General features: G+C 38.7%; 1 protein-coding gene across 4 annotated transcripts in view; it reads right to left on the bottom strand.

Moving 5' to 3' along the window:
• LOC136422794 (dedicator of cytokinesis protein 9-like) overlaps positions 1 to 12,628 on the bottom strand; it is an 84,974-nt gene that overhangs the window by 32,928 nt on the left and 39,418 nt on the right. For 2 of the 4 annotated variants that reach the window (XM_066410673.1, XM_066410674.1), the window contains exons 16-33: positions 12,154 to 12,276; positions 11,656 to 11,735; positions 10,973 to 11,157; positions 10,680 to 10,745; positions 10,157 to 10,249; positions 9,583 to 9,706; positions 9,364 to 9,400; positions 9,077 to 9,164; positions 8,540 to 8,626; positions 7,994 to 8,083; positions 7,342 to 7,457; positions 6,880 to 6,949; positions 5,966 to 6,091; positions 5,592 to 5,663; positions 4,669 to 4,815; positions 4,168 to 4,251; positions 3,153 to 3,261; positions 268 to 446 (exon numbers count right to left, since the gene is read on the bottom strand). In XM_066410673.1, the coding sequence (XP_066266770.1) occupies positions 268 to 446; positions 3,153 to 3,261; positions 4,168 to 4,251; positions 4,669 to 4,815; positions 5,592 to 5,663; positions 5,966 to 6,091; positions 6,880 to 6,949; positions 7,342 to 7,457; positions 7,994 to 8,083; positions 8,540 to 8,626; positions 9,077 to 9,164; positions 9,364 to 9,400; positions 9,583 to 9,706; positions 10,157 to 10,249; positions 10,680 to 10,745; positions 10,973 to 11,157; positions 11,656 to 11,735; positions 12,154 to 12,276 (1,876 nt within the window). Of the gene's footprint in view, positions 1 to 267; positions 447 to 1,558; positions 1,592 to 2,448; positions 2,524 to 3,152; positions 3,262 to 3,825; positions 3,847 to 4,167; positions 4,252 to 4,668; positions 4,816 to 5,591; positions 5,664 to 5,965; positions 6,092 to 6,879; positions 6,950 to 7,341; positions 7,458 to 7,993; positions 8,084 to 8,539; positions 8,627 to 9,076; positions 9,165 to 9,363; positions 9,401 to 9,582; positions 9,707 to 10,156; positions 10,250 to 10,679; positions 10,746 to 10,972; positions 11,158 to 11,655; positions 11,736 to 12,153; positions 12,277 to 12,628 lie in introns of all 4 variants that reach the window. The other 2 variants (XM_066410671.1, XM_066410672.1) reach the window with 2 other exon arrangements.

Raw genomic sequence — 12,628 nt, 5'->3', positions numbered from 1 at the left:
TTATGTGTTCCAATATTGAAATTGTATTGCTGTCGTATTTCTCTGTGAACATAATGTAATTGAATTATGCTACTGTCATATTTACACAATGTCATGTACTCTTACCAGTATCGATATCTGTGCTTGTATCTATCATGTTGCTGAATGCAACGTGCTGTTAACCATGTATTCATCATGGTATTATGTTGTTCTCTGGGGTGACAATTTCCAAAGATGGTGTCATCTCTTCTACTTTATGTATGTAATAAATCTTAATAAAGAAATTACCTTAGACTGATATCTGTCGTCGAAAGAGTGCTTTGCAAGCAGGTCGCGTAGAGTAGAGACGGCGAACTGTCTGACGTCTTTCGGCTGGTGCAGGGCAGCGCTGACTTCTCGGAGGAGTAACCCCACCAGGAAGTGGTGCTTACAGTAGTCGTCTGTCAGCGAGAACTCCTGCTGCTGGTCTGGGGGGGAACAGTTGGAAGATTATAAACTTTAGTTCATACATTCACAGGGACAGTGTATTGCTCATTCTTGATAACGACTGGAGTCGATCAGTTGAAAATTTGGGTAAGTTCTAATTCTTGTGTTGGAAACTGCAGTTTAACTTTGATACAGAATAGTTCATACATTGATGAAGGTTAGACATTCAGATAATAAGATACTTAAATAAAAAAGTTACCTAAGCAACTGGATATGTTTTACAAAGGGTCAGATGTTTCGGATCGCATCTGCTGTCTTTTGTCAGCAAAATAAGACTTTCTCTATAAAGGTTATTTTTTTTCTATTGTGTAGTTCCAATAGTACACAAAGATTTACTAAGTTTTTTCACAGTGATGGTTTTAATGTGGTGCATGAACACAGAATGATCACTGACTAAAACCTCTGAATTCATCTAATTCAATGGCATAAAAACTCAAACATCAAACAGTCATTACAAATGGCATTCCATACAACCTACACATGTACATGTAGACATTTTCTGTAAACTCAAGCGCCTCTACAACAGTTGCATGAGGGAGATGTTTTAGATGCTTTGAGCACAGTAAGCATCTATTTCAGCTGCTTTGAAAATAACCAAACAGAACAACATTCCGCAACAAACAAGTCCATCTTTGAATTGGATTTATACCCTTATCAATTATAATATGCTCATAATACATACAAGAAAGTCCACACTAGACTGTAGCTAACATATCATTGAGGAAAATTTCAAACACAATGAAGGAATGTAGTAAGCACCAGCAATACAGTACCCAGTTTCATGAAAGCAATACCAAAAACCCTTAATAAATAACTACCACCCTGTAAAATCTACATGTACTATACCCATGCACCTACACCACTAAACATGCTCCATACCCTATCTACCTTATACATGTACATGTATGAAAATTAATACATGTACCTTGAAGTTCATAGCACAGTTTACCAAAACACCTTTCTCACCTCCAGTTTTCTACAAACTAGATGGACATGTAGCAAACAAGGCTACCCATAGGATACTGCATATCAACTCCCTTATTCAAGAGAAGGAGAAGCAAGCATTTCAACATTACAATGTGTACTTTGATACCTGGGTTCAAAGTGGCCATGACGCCTCCTTCAGCTAGTGGACAGGGGAAAATGCACAAAATTGGTGTGAAGTGAAATGTTGTGGTGGAAACTTATAGTCAGAAGAATTTCTATAATACAAACCAAGCAGCTAACTAAAAATAAGGCACCAATTAAAGGGATAGGGATTGTGCTGTATCTTACAAGGTGGAAGATGGAAAAAATGCTTGCACCTTGAGAAACTATATAATATGAAATAAAACTACATGTATGTAAAAACTATGTTTCAGACAGTTCCATATCTACTGCAGGTTGTCACAGTCAGATTCAATACCTTAACCCTTCATAACATCACAGATGGCATCAACACCACAGCTCGGCCAATCAATGTTGGTATACCCTTTGCCCCAAGCAGGGTATAAAATAGACAGGCAACAAACTTTTATTTTTGCCCCCTCCCCTTCCATCTCTCTATTGGTCAGGCAGCAGGGAGAAGGTTAAATTTGGTAAATTGGGAGAATTTTAGTAGACTAGACATGGACTAAAATGTGGAACCTCCGCAGATTTCAAGACCTTGTTTACCTTTTCTGAGACAAGCTACATGTAGTAAGGGTCTATATGTAAATAAGATTAGTCCCTTAAATTTTGTCTGTTGCAGTTTTAGGTAATACAGTACACTGTAAGACATCACAAAATCTGTCAATATCTCTGATTCAGCTCAAGGACTGAATGACTAAGTTTTTCAATTTGTCCAAAATAATCACTTTAGTCTGCACAGGACAGGGAAGACTTTTCCTGCATGTAAGAAATGAGGAGGTGGCCATGGGGTTTACATGCCCAGTACTTTTGTTGCCTGTAGTTTTCAACCACAACCACCCCAGCTCACCAGCTCAGCCAACTCAATGGTCTTACCATCCTCTATGTCAATCAGGCTTATTCCTCCCTCACCAAAGAATCCGACCACTATGTGGGTGTGCCCTATGGCATCTGGACATGTAGATTCATCATGTTACATTCTGATTCACACTCATTTTTAATAAAAGCAATCTACCTATTCCACAAGCTTCTATCATCCTATACTTGCTGGTAGTTTGATTGACATAAGTAGCCAGTAGTATTTTGCCTTACATTGTACCTGTTACAATTGCTGTGCAATAAACTTTGACTTGACTTGGCTTGTATTCATACCAGGGCTGTAATGGCATTTTGAATAAAAGCAACCTTTTGTTTCTGGAGTCTACAAATTGTTTTTGTTCTTAAACAGCATGGAAAAGGAAAATCATATTGTTACTGTAAATGCAGAAATATTCGTGGGGATTTAATTTCACGGTAGGGAGAAAACGGAGTGGCTTTGAGTTTGTGTCTGAAACAATACTAGCGCTACAGTCACACAATGTAATGGCTTATCACGGTGGTTTTAAGTTCGCGGTAAAGAGTTCAACACAAAAACCGCGAACATAAAACCACCGCAAACAGTTCTACATTTACAGTATCACATTAATCAAATGTCTGACTCTCTATTTCAAGAGTGCATGTACCAAACAAATGACTTAGTATAATGTACATGTATATAGATCTTTAAAACATAGCAAGTGTAGACCACATGAAGAACCCACCTTGGAACCTGTGCATGTAGCCTTTCCTCTGCAGGGGCAGGTTGAGGGGAATGTAGTGTTCATGACTACACACGATCTTCAGGAACTCAAACTTCAGCTCAAAAAGGGCCTGAAAGAGACAAAGTCCAACCAATCTTTATATCATTTCATAACCAACCAATTTAAAAATTCAGATGATAACTGGGCATTATAAAGCACTTCCTCAAGTTTTCATGCTTACTGTTGTCAAGTTATTATAGAAATATACTTAAAAATACCAATTACTTAAAGTAAAAGCTACAAATTCAGATACATGTACATCAAATGACTTATATTGAGAAAACATGTCTTTTGGACCTTATATCCCGTGTATTTAGTATTTCTCAATTATCTTCAAAACATTCTTCTTAACCTATTTTCAAGTGCATAAGCTTTCAAAAGGCACACTGTAACTCATGGTTATAAGTACTACTAAGCAAAGACTATAAGTTAATGTTCTAAAAGCCCCATTCTTGCATGTGACCATGCATTAAGTCATTCATGAAGTGTGGCAACAAGAGACCATGAAATCTGTGTGAGTTAGACAAGCCTAAGGAGAGAATATGGTGCTTGGAATGATTGGCAAGCCATCTGTGATCTCATCATCAAGCAGCCAATCACAGTGCAGCAGTTGTTTTTGATTGACATCACTTACCACGGGTGCTAACTGCCACTTCTGATAGAACAGTCATGAAACATAGAACAGCATAGTACATTCATTTTACTATTTAACAGTTATATAATTCTTTAAACTGTTCAAACAACGTAAAATCACACTTCATACAAGATGCACCCAACCATACATGTGCATGTAAACAGACAAGTTATAGGTAACAATCTACGGTAAAATTATTTTTGACTATTCTACAGTCAAGTTAGACTGTACACATAGTACTGGCAGTAGTAGCAACAGACTGCAATGAGTAATGGATTATTTAAAAAAAAAAAATCAAGGGGAAAATTAAGATCTACAGAACAACTCAGAGAAGACACGTACCTTTGGGTCTGAAGGGTTGAAGTGGTCTAGGTATGAGTTGATGAGTTTGAAGACAAAGCCTCTGTCCATGTAGGTAAAGCACCTCTGTGAAGCAAAACATTCCATTGTGAGGTAAAATGTAGAAAAATGGCTATGCTTTGAACAACCATTTCAATGGCCTGAGCGTCATCCTAGTTAGTTTACTGGGGGTCCCATACTCTCCCCTCATTTAACAGTTGGTGAGGCTACCAGGCTACCATTTCAATCCTCTCTGCCAAAATTCTGCATGTGCGTCATTATTGGGAAAAATGGCAGTAAGAGATTATAGTTTTTTTAATTCTTTAAACTTTGCTGCAACCCGGATGCTAACCAAAATACATGAAGCATAGAGGCTGATGCACCACTCTATCATGCAGCCATCCCCTGATAAGGGACCAAAAACAACACTGTTAGGATCGCTCCTGAAGCTTTGCCAAAAACACTAGAAAAACCCTGCCAATCCATAACTGACTGAAACCGTACCTTGATGAAGTTTGCGAGGCTGCGGTTAGCGTTGCCGACCTCCAGTGCGTTCTCCTTGTGTTTCTGTGTGATATGGGGCATCAGGGTCTGCAGCAGGCTCTGGATGGAAAACTGATAGGACGCAGGGAACCGAGAATGCCTGCTCACCTGGGGGTAAAATGGACATACAAAAGATTTGGATCCAGTCTACATGTATCTTGCTGAAATAGTAACTTTTCACTGTTGATAAGAAGAATCATTGCAGCTACATGTATGTACTACAGTGTATACATTTTGTACATGAGCAGGTCTTATGTATCAAGAAATTCTCACAACACTTGTCGAGGAGTACAAAGAAAAAGTGGAAAAAAAGTGGACCCTTCCTAAGAACTGCTACCTATTCAGTGGTAGGCAAGTTGGGTAAACATTATCAAATGAGTAAGAATGATACTACTTTAGCAGCTGACTGTCGGAACGAAATATACATATAGAATACAACACGGGGTATTCCGTATCACCCGAGGTTCCAGCCCGACCGCGGGTCGGATCGCCCGACGGCCGTAGGCCGGAGGGCGATCCGACCCGCGGGAGGGCTGGGACCGAGGGTGATGCGGAATACAACGTGTTGTATTTTATTTATGTCATACCTTGGTCATACCCACCCGAGAAAACATACATTTCAATGCGGAATGCTCCAGAAGTTGAGGGAGTTTTGTGTCCTTGAACAAGAAACTGTAGCAACATTGATTCCAATCTCCAAATCCGGTATTCGAATTTCCGACGGCCGCACAACCGGCGCGCTCAAAATGCGTTCGAAATATTCTATGGAAGCCTGTGTGATAACCCTCCCGAACCCTATGTGATCCGGATAGTTATCACACGGTCCGGAACACCCGTATCAGGCCCAGGCATGACATAAAGAAAGGTATAGAACTTTTCCTTACCTGTAATCTGTTCATGGTGATTAGATGTTGCCCCATACTCTTGACAATGATCTCAAAAAAGAACCATGCATGCTGCAGGAAAGAATATATCAAACTGTCATAAGTACACTTTGAAAAAAAAAATAGAAACTGTCTGAATTTGTTAGACAATCATACAGTACATAGCTGATAACATACAGCTGTGGTGCATGTATAATACATGTACCTGCTGGGTTTAAAAAAAATACATATCAACTTTCAAATGTCTTCAGAGTAATGTGTATATCTATTTTACTTTTCATTTTGATTTTTCATTCAACTTTATCTTGGAGTAGCAATAAAATCAAAATCTGATTTGGTCAAAGCATTGTAAAAGATCAAGAAAGGATTCTTACATTCATGAGCTTGTGAATGACAAGGAAGTCAGAGGATGGCCTCAAGAGGATGTTCATGTTCTTAGCCAGTTCCTCATGGATTGTCTTGGGTTTGGATGCTGTCACTGGCTCTGTCACAAACACATTCTGTAACAACAACGAACAATAATGATTATCATCTTAAACATAAACTCTCTAAAAAATGACATTTAGTCAATGGCTTTGTCCATGGTACAGAAATGTGATCATACACTAACACTACTGATACAGTACATGGTTTTGTCCGTGGTACTGAAATGTGATCACACACTAAACACTACTGATACAATACATGGTTTTGTCTATGGTAATGAAATGTGATCACACCCTACCACTACTGATACAGTACATGGCTTTGTCCATGGTACTGAAATGTGATCATACACTTACACTACTGATACAATACATGGTTTTGTCCTTGGTACTGAAATGTGATCACACACTAAACACTACTGATACAATACATGGTTATGTCCACAGTACTGAAATGTGATCACACACTAACACTACTGATACAGTACATGGTTATGCCAACGGTACTGAAATGTGATCACAGACTAACACTACTGATACAATACATGGTTGTGTCCTTGGTACTGAAATGTGATCATACACTAACACTACAGATACAGTACATGGTTTTGTCCTTGTTACTGAAATGTGATCACACCCTACCACTCCTGATACAGTACATGGTTTTGTCTATGGAACTGAAATGTGATCATAAACTAACACTACTGATTATGATACAGTACATAGTTGTATCCATGGTACTGAAATGTGAAGCTTTTCACACTTATGATACCATACTCAAACTTTACACTAATTTCCTTCCTTCCACTGGGTTTTAAAGGACAAAATTGCTCAGATAATTTAAGGACTATAGGAAAGCTTACCTTGACATAAGACTGCAACAACCTGAGGTGCCCATTCTCATGCATCTTGGACACAACATGGACTAGTACTCTGAAACGAACAGAAAAATGTTGTTCATCATTGTTAACATTGAAGCCTTGGTGTCATTATTCCTTAAATTTCAATTTAATACTACCAGTATTGTTTGCCGAAAATTTTGTTAAATCAATCAACAGTTTCTAATTTCAATGTCTAGAGCCCATTCTCATCCCATACTGTTCACTCCTGTGGAACTGTAGTTATGTACAAGTAGATGCCATACATGTTCTTTGTACAATTGATGTGCTCTAAAGTTATCATTTCATCTTTTCTCAAACAAAACTTTAAGTCTTTGATCAGAACAATTCTTTGACTTAAACTGCAATGAAATTATAGCCAATCTTTCACCAATTTTTATGAATAATACCTATATGATATAAAAACTAAAAGGTGGTAAAGCTGACCTGGTAGCGTTAGTGGCGACATCTTCACTGTTGGTCTTGACCATGACTCTGAAGAGCTGGTTCAACAACACAGGCAGGAACTGGACAACCGTGCACTCGTCCGCTGCATGGAGCGACTACAGGGGCAGACAACATGATTATGTACTGTCTTTAAAGCAGGGCTCTCTACAGAACCTCTTCCTCCATCCCAGAACAGACATTTGCTTGTTGTGTTGTGTTGGAAATATTTACCCCATTGATCCCAAAACTCTGAACTTCACGACATGAAATTAATAAAAATGTATTTTAGTAAGCTTAACATGACAGACTTAACAGTGAAAATTAACAATATGAACTCCCATAACAAACAATGAATTCAAACTGGAGACAGCCTTGTTTGATAGCAAAAGACTGTACTAACTAGGTTAATTCAAAGCCATTCCACATGCAGTATAGTGGTAATGCCCATCTCTTTCTCATAACACTTTAACCACTAGGCCATTGCACCAGTTATAAAATACTGTACAGTTTGTACTTGATATATGCTGCACATGCCCTGAATATCCCGGTCACATGCGTCATTTAAGATATCAAGTAACTCCTATATCTACATAATCACTTGAAAGACTGTGTTTCAAAAATACAATTATTCTATTACAGGTGCTTTCTTTACCTTGAGAAACTTGCACATGTCCAAGTCACTGCCACCACTGCTAGAGTCTACCTTCTCACAGTGGGAGTAGAAGTTGTTCATGTGCATGTCCTGAACAGGGGAGAAAGTACACATAAACAATAATGCTAACCAATTCAGTTACAATAGGAATCAAACATTGCATAAAGACAATACATCAAACATTGGTTAAAAGAACTGTCATTATCCTATCAGCCCATTTCATTTACATATCAGTCAAACTCACAATGTGGAAGATAGAAAGTGTTTGGACAGCAAAAGTTATTTTTGGAAAATTTCAGCACCAAGGACATGACCAAGTCCTTGGTGCTGAAGCATTAATATGTACCTAACAAAGTGATACAAGACTGTGTGGACATTTTGTCTGACTTCGTATTAAGGGTACAAGGACCACACATGAGTTGAGGTAAAAGGCCCACTGAAATAAAGGGACTGGTAAATATGTTAACTAAGTTAAATGAGATTTCCAAAAAGGCTCCAATGGAAAGCATGTAATTCAACATCAGGAATAAAATCTTTTGCGTTTACCTTGGAGTAAATGGAGGAAGCCAGTCTTGTGGACAGAGTGAAGAGCTTCTTGCCTCCGTCCACCCACTTGATCTCTGGCCCTGCAATCTGGAACAACAAATATCAAACAATGTCAACAACAAAAAACTTCTAACAGCTTTTACTAGTGACAAGCCTTTAGTTTCTCTTCGTTATATACTTTCAGAATAAAGACCACTATGAAAATCACATGCTATCAGCATACAGACACAAATGATATCTGTTACAATACAGTCAGTACAATGTATAATTATGCAAAAACCGAGACAAGTTATTCAAGAAGATGATACATTCTGAATATAACAAAAATGGATAGACAGCCAAGTATTGTACATACTCCAAATATGTAAAAGATACATTTTTTGGAAATGACAATATATGCAATATACTGATATACAAAACATAGAAAACACAATCTGGCTGGTGTGTTGGATTCTACGTAAGATGTGTAACATAGCCAGAATATTCATCGCAATGGATGTGGGCTATTAAAGGAAGAAGAAGAAGATGTGTCCTTACCTTTCCCATCCCTAGAGGCTTGTGTGTCAGGTAGCCAGGAGGGAGGTGGGCAGATATGGGCAGGGATTCTTCATCCTGGAGATTAATCCTAAAAGGAAAGATAAAGAACAAAGTTAGCATCCGCATTGCATAGTTTATTGTATTTCAAACTATGATTATGGCAAAGTATTGACGAATCTTCCATCATGGCGGTTAGCACTGCCTGCCTAGCATATCTAAATACAGTCATTGTATTTAATACAAATCATCATACATGTAGGTTATAACAAGAAATTCAATGTACTCACTTTCCATCCTTTAGAATAGGTAGCCAGGCATATCCAACTAGAACAGAAAATGTGAGAAAAAACATAATAAGAATACCAACAAACAGAATGAAGCTCTGAACATCTCCTTGCTTTCAGGTACATTTTTCATGACAATGTTCATTTAGAACATGCTCAAATTTAAGTTCGTAATAACACTAGGGTTCAGCTTGGCTGGAGCAATCATCTAAGAACACCCACCGACAGTTTCCACGTTGTCCTTCTTCTTTGTTGAGCCCTTAACAGACTGATCACAGCTAACGTGGTGGAAGGTGAAGAGGAGGTGGTGTCTGTCCTGCAGCTGGGTGGGTAAGGCGATCTTCACCTGGAAGGAACATTACAGATTAATGGATAAATTAAAAATCATCTCATTCTTTATCATTCCGTTTCTTCAAGCTTCCTGAGATGATTGCAGTATTCTAACAGTCTTCAAATGTCTTCAATTGCTGTACATCTAGGCACTATCGAATTGTCTAAATACTAAGACTCTTAAACTATAAATCTCTGAATGTACATGTCAGTGCTAAGCACGGCATGTAACATCCCTGTGCTTCTAACCTTTACATGGCTGTGTTGTTCACAACATTCAAGAAAAAAACACTGGCCAGTGGTAAGCAATGATAATATACTGGGAAAGGAAGAGATTGCCACTGTCCCACCATGGAGAGTTTAGGTAGTTTGGAGACATGTAGGTCCTCCTACCATGTACATCAAGTGTTGTGACTTTGGACAATATCTCAGAAGGAGTATTGAAAATTGTTGAGTGGGTACAAACCTCTTCATAGAAGTCAGGTGTTGTGTTGTGGTGCAGCACAGCAGCATTGGCACTTGTGGTGAACACAGGGCAGCCTGGTCTGCTGTAGATACACTGGACACAACAAGAAAATATCACGTGATAATCAACATCAAGTCACGTGACAAGAGAACTCCAAGACGAGATCTGACTTTATTACCGGGTTGACGAAGAGACAGAGAATTTGTCTCGAAAGCTCCCCAGAGCAATCTTTTTTATGTTGTGTGTAATGCTTAAATGTTTGTCAAAAAAAGAAAATATCTATCAGTTACACGTGTAGGTACATGTACAACAAGCATACAGCAGGCTCACTTCAGTACCTAGCAATGACTATGGGAATACTGAATATACAACTTATTATATGATAATTGGTTGACAACAAAGGACCAAAGTCTGCGTCAGTTTTATACAGTCATGCATAAAAGTTTTGTTTCATCACTTTTTAACGCAAACAAAATGAGTTCTTTCCACATCTTACGTGTAGTTTATCATCAAAAAGTCTTACCTTTAAAGGCAATGCATCCTCGTCATCAGAGTCCCTAAACTCTACACAGCAGGCTATGTTACGGGCCTACATTGTATGTGGAAAAGAGCAAGACATGAAGTGAGTAACACTAGTACTGTATAACCATATAATAGTAAGCAACAAATTCATGAAATGGCAATTGGTTTAATACAGTATGTACCTGAACAAAAATACTACGGTTTATGTAACAGAAGTACCTCAAAGAACAAATTCATAAAATGTGCTGCAATCATTGTGTTATCATGCATTAAAACTCTTGAAATCTGCCTCACCTTGGCAAATGTTTTCTGGTTGTCAAACTTGAGTATGAGTGGATATATGTACAGGTTGTTCTTGTAGGATGTGAATGGTTGCAGTACGGAGGCGTCCTCGGGCAGGAACTCCTCGATTTCCCTTATGATGTGTGATGGGGAGTCTGGGAACGGTCGCACAGGGACCAGCGACGACGTCACACAGCCTAAAAAGAAAGAAACATGATCATAGTTTATATTACAATTTTTGTGTGTGTTACAGTTAGAGGCATTGAATAACTGAGTGGCTACGCTAGCGGACACAAGAGCGAATGGTTGTGTGTTCAATTCCTGGCATTCCTGGCCAGATGTCGTGTCCTTGGGAAAGGCACTTTGAACGACTTTCCTCACTCCACCCAGGTATAAAACTGTGGTTAGAGAGGTACAAGGCGGTGGAAGAAGAGGGTTGGGCTCCGTCTTCCAATAACGCTCCCAAGACACAGTGGATAACAACCCAGCCCCTATAGCCTCAAGACGGCTTTGGGACTTGACTTTACAATCAGCTTAGTCAAGTCTGTTTTCTGGAGTAACTTTTGTTAAGAAGAGCATACCAGAGCTACTAAAGTCAAAGTGTTTTCTCACGTGACATCCTTAACAGAATGATGTGACAGCCATCATATATATCACTTATATAGCACCTTGAAACTTTTCAAAAAGATTGTTACCTGGCAACTGTGATTGGACAGCCTCTACTGCTACCCTCAGGCTGGCTGGAATTGGCTGAAGTTTGGACATCTTCTCTGGTCTGGAAAAAAATACACAAAACAGGTATTGAATACAGAAATGAAACATTTTCTTGTGCATGACAAGCCATGACTTGGCTCAATTTTGAAGACACCTTTTTAGAAAATAGGCATTGTAACAACCATACAAAACAAAAATACTTGATAACATGACTGTGTCTTTTGAGGCAAACAAAACCCCTAATTTTTCTGATGGTGTTATTCTTGTAATTTTGACATAAGCAACCTGAATACTGAAGTCAATTGCCTTAGCGTTGCCATTACAAAGCATGTACATGTACCCCAAGATAACAATGATTATGAAGGTAAAGATGACTAATTTTCTGACTATCTATCTACTTGATTAGTCACTCCTTCCTGTTATACATCAAAACAGCAACATTTGTTGAGTTAAACTTTTGGCTTGATTAATGTCCGCACCTTTTGATGTCAGCCAGATGTTTGAACATGTCCTCGTCAGACAACTTCTGACTCTCCTGTTTGAAGATGGGGGTGAAGTCTGCATCACTGTCAAGTTCACCTGACGAACTCTTGAACACTGGCCTGGAAATACAAGAAATCATTATAGATTACATTTTTTGGTTTGTGTAGCAGTAACTTAGGCGACCTTTAAGTCTGTTTTTTGGAGTGGCTTTTGGTACCTTTCATATCACTTAGCATCTTGAAACTTTTTCTTTTAATTTGAGAAATATGGAGAACTCCTAGTGCCTTCTTTGCAATCTGAGAGACCAGAATTACTGCTACAGTCACCACCAGCCAATGTTTCCCTACCAGGCATTTCTTCATATTCTTCTTGTTTAGAGGTGACTGACTTACATGTATCTACTTTGTGTGCAATGCACTCATGTGAACGGCATGGCAGTCATGATCAGTTGCAGACTGAACCTAGACAGTT

This window comes from Branchiostoma lanceolatum, chromosome 17, assembly GCF_035083965.1.
Source record: "Branchiostoma lanceolatum isolate klBraLanc5 chromosome 17, klBraLanc5.hap2, whole genome shotgun sequence".
NCBI classification, from domain to species: Eukaryota; Metazoa; Chordata; class Leptocardii; order Amphioxiformes; family Branchiostomatidae; genus Branchiostoma; species Branchiostoma lanceolatum.
Note: the sequence above shows the minus strand (reverse complement) of the source record. Positions and strands in the feature narration are given on the sequence as shown.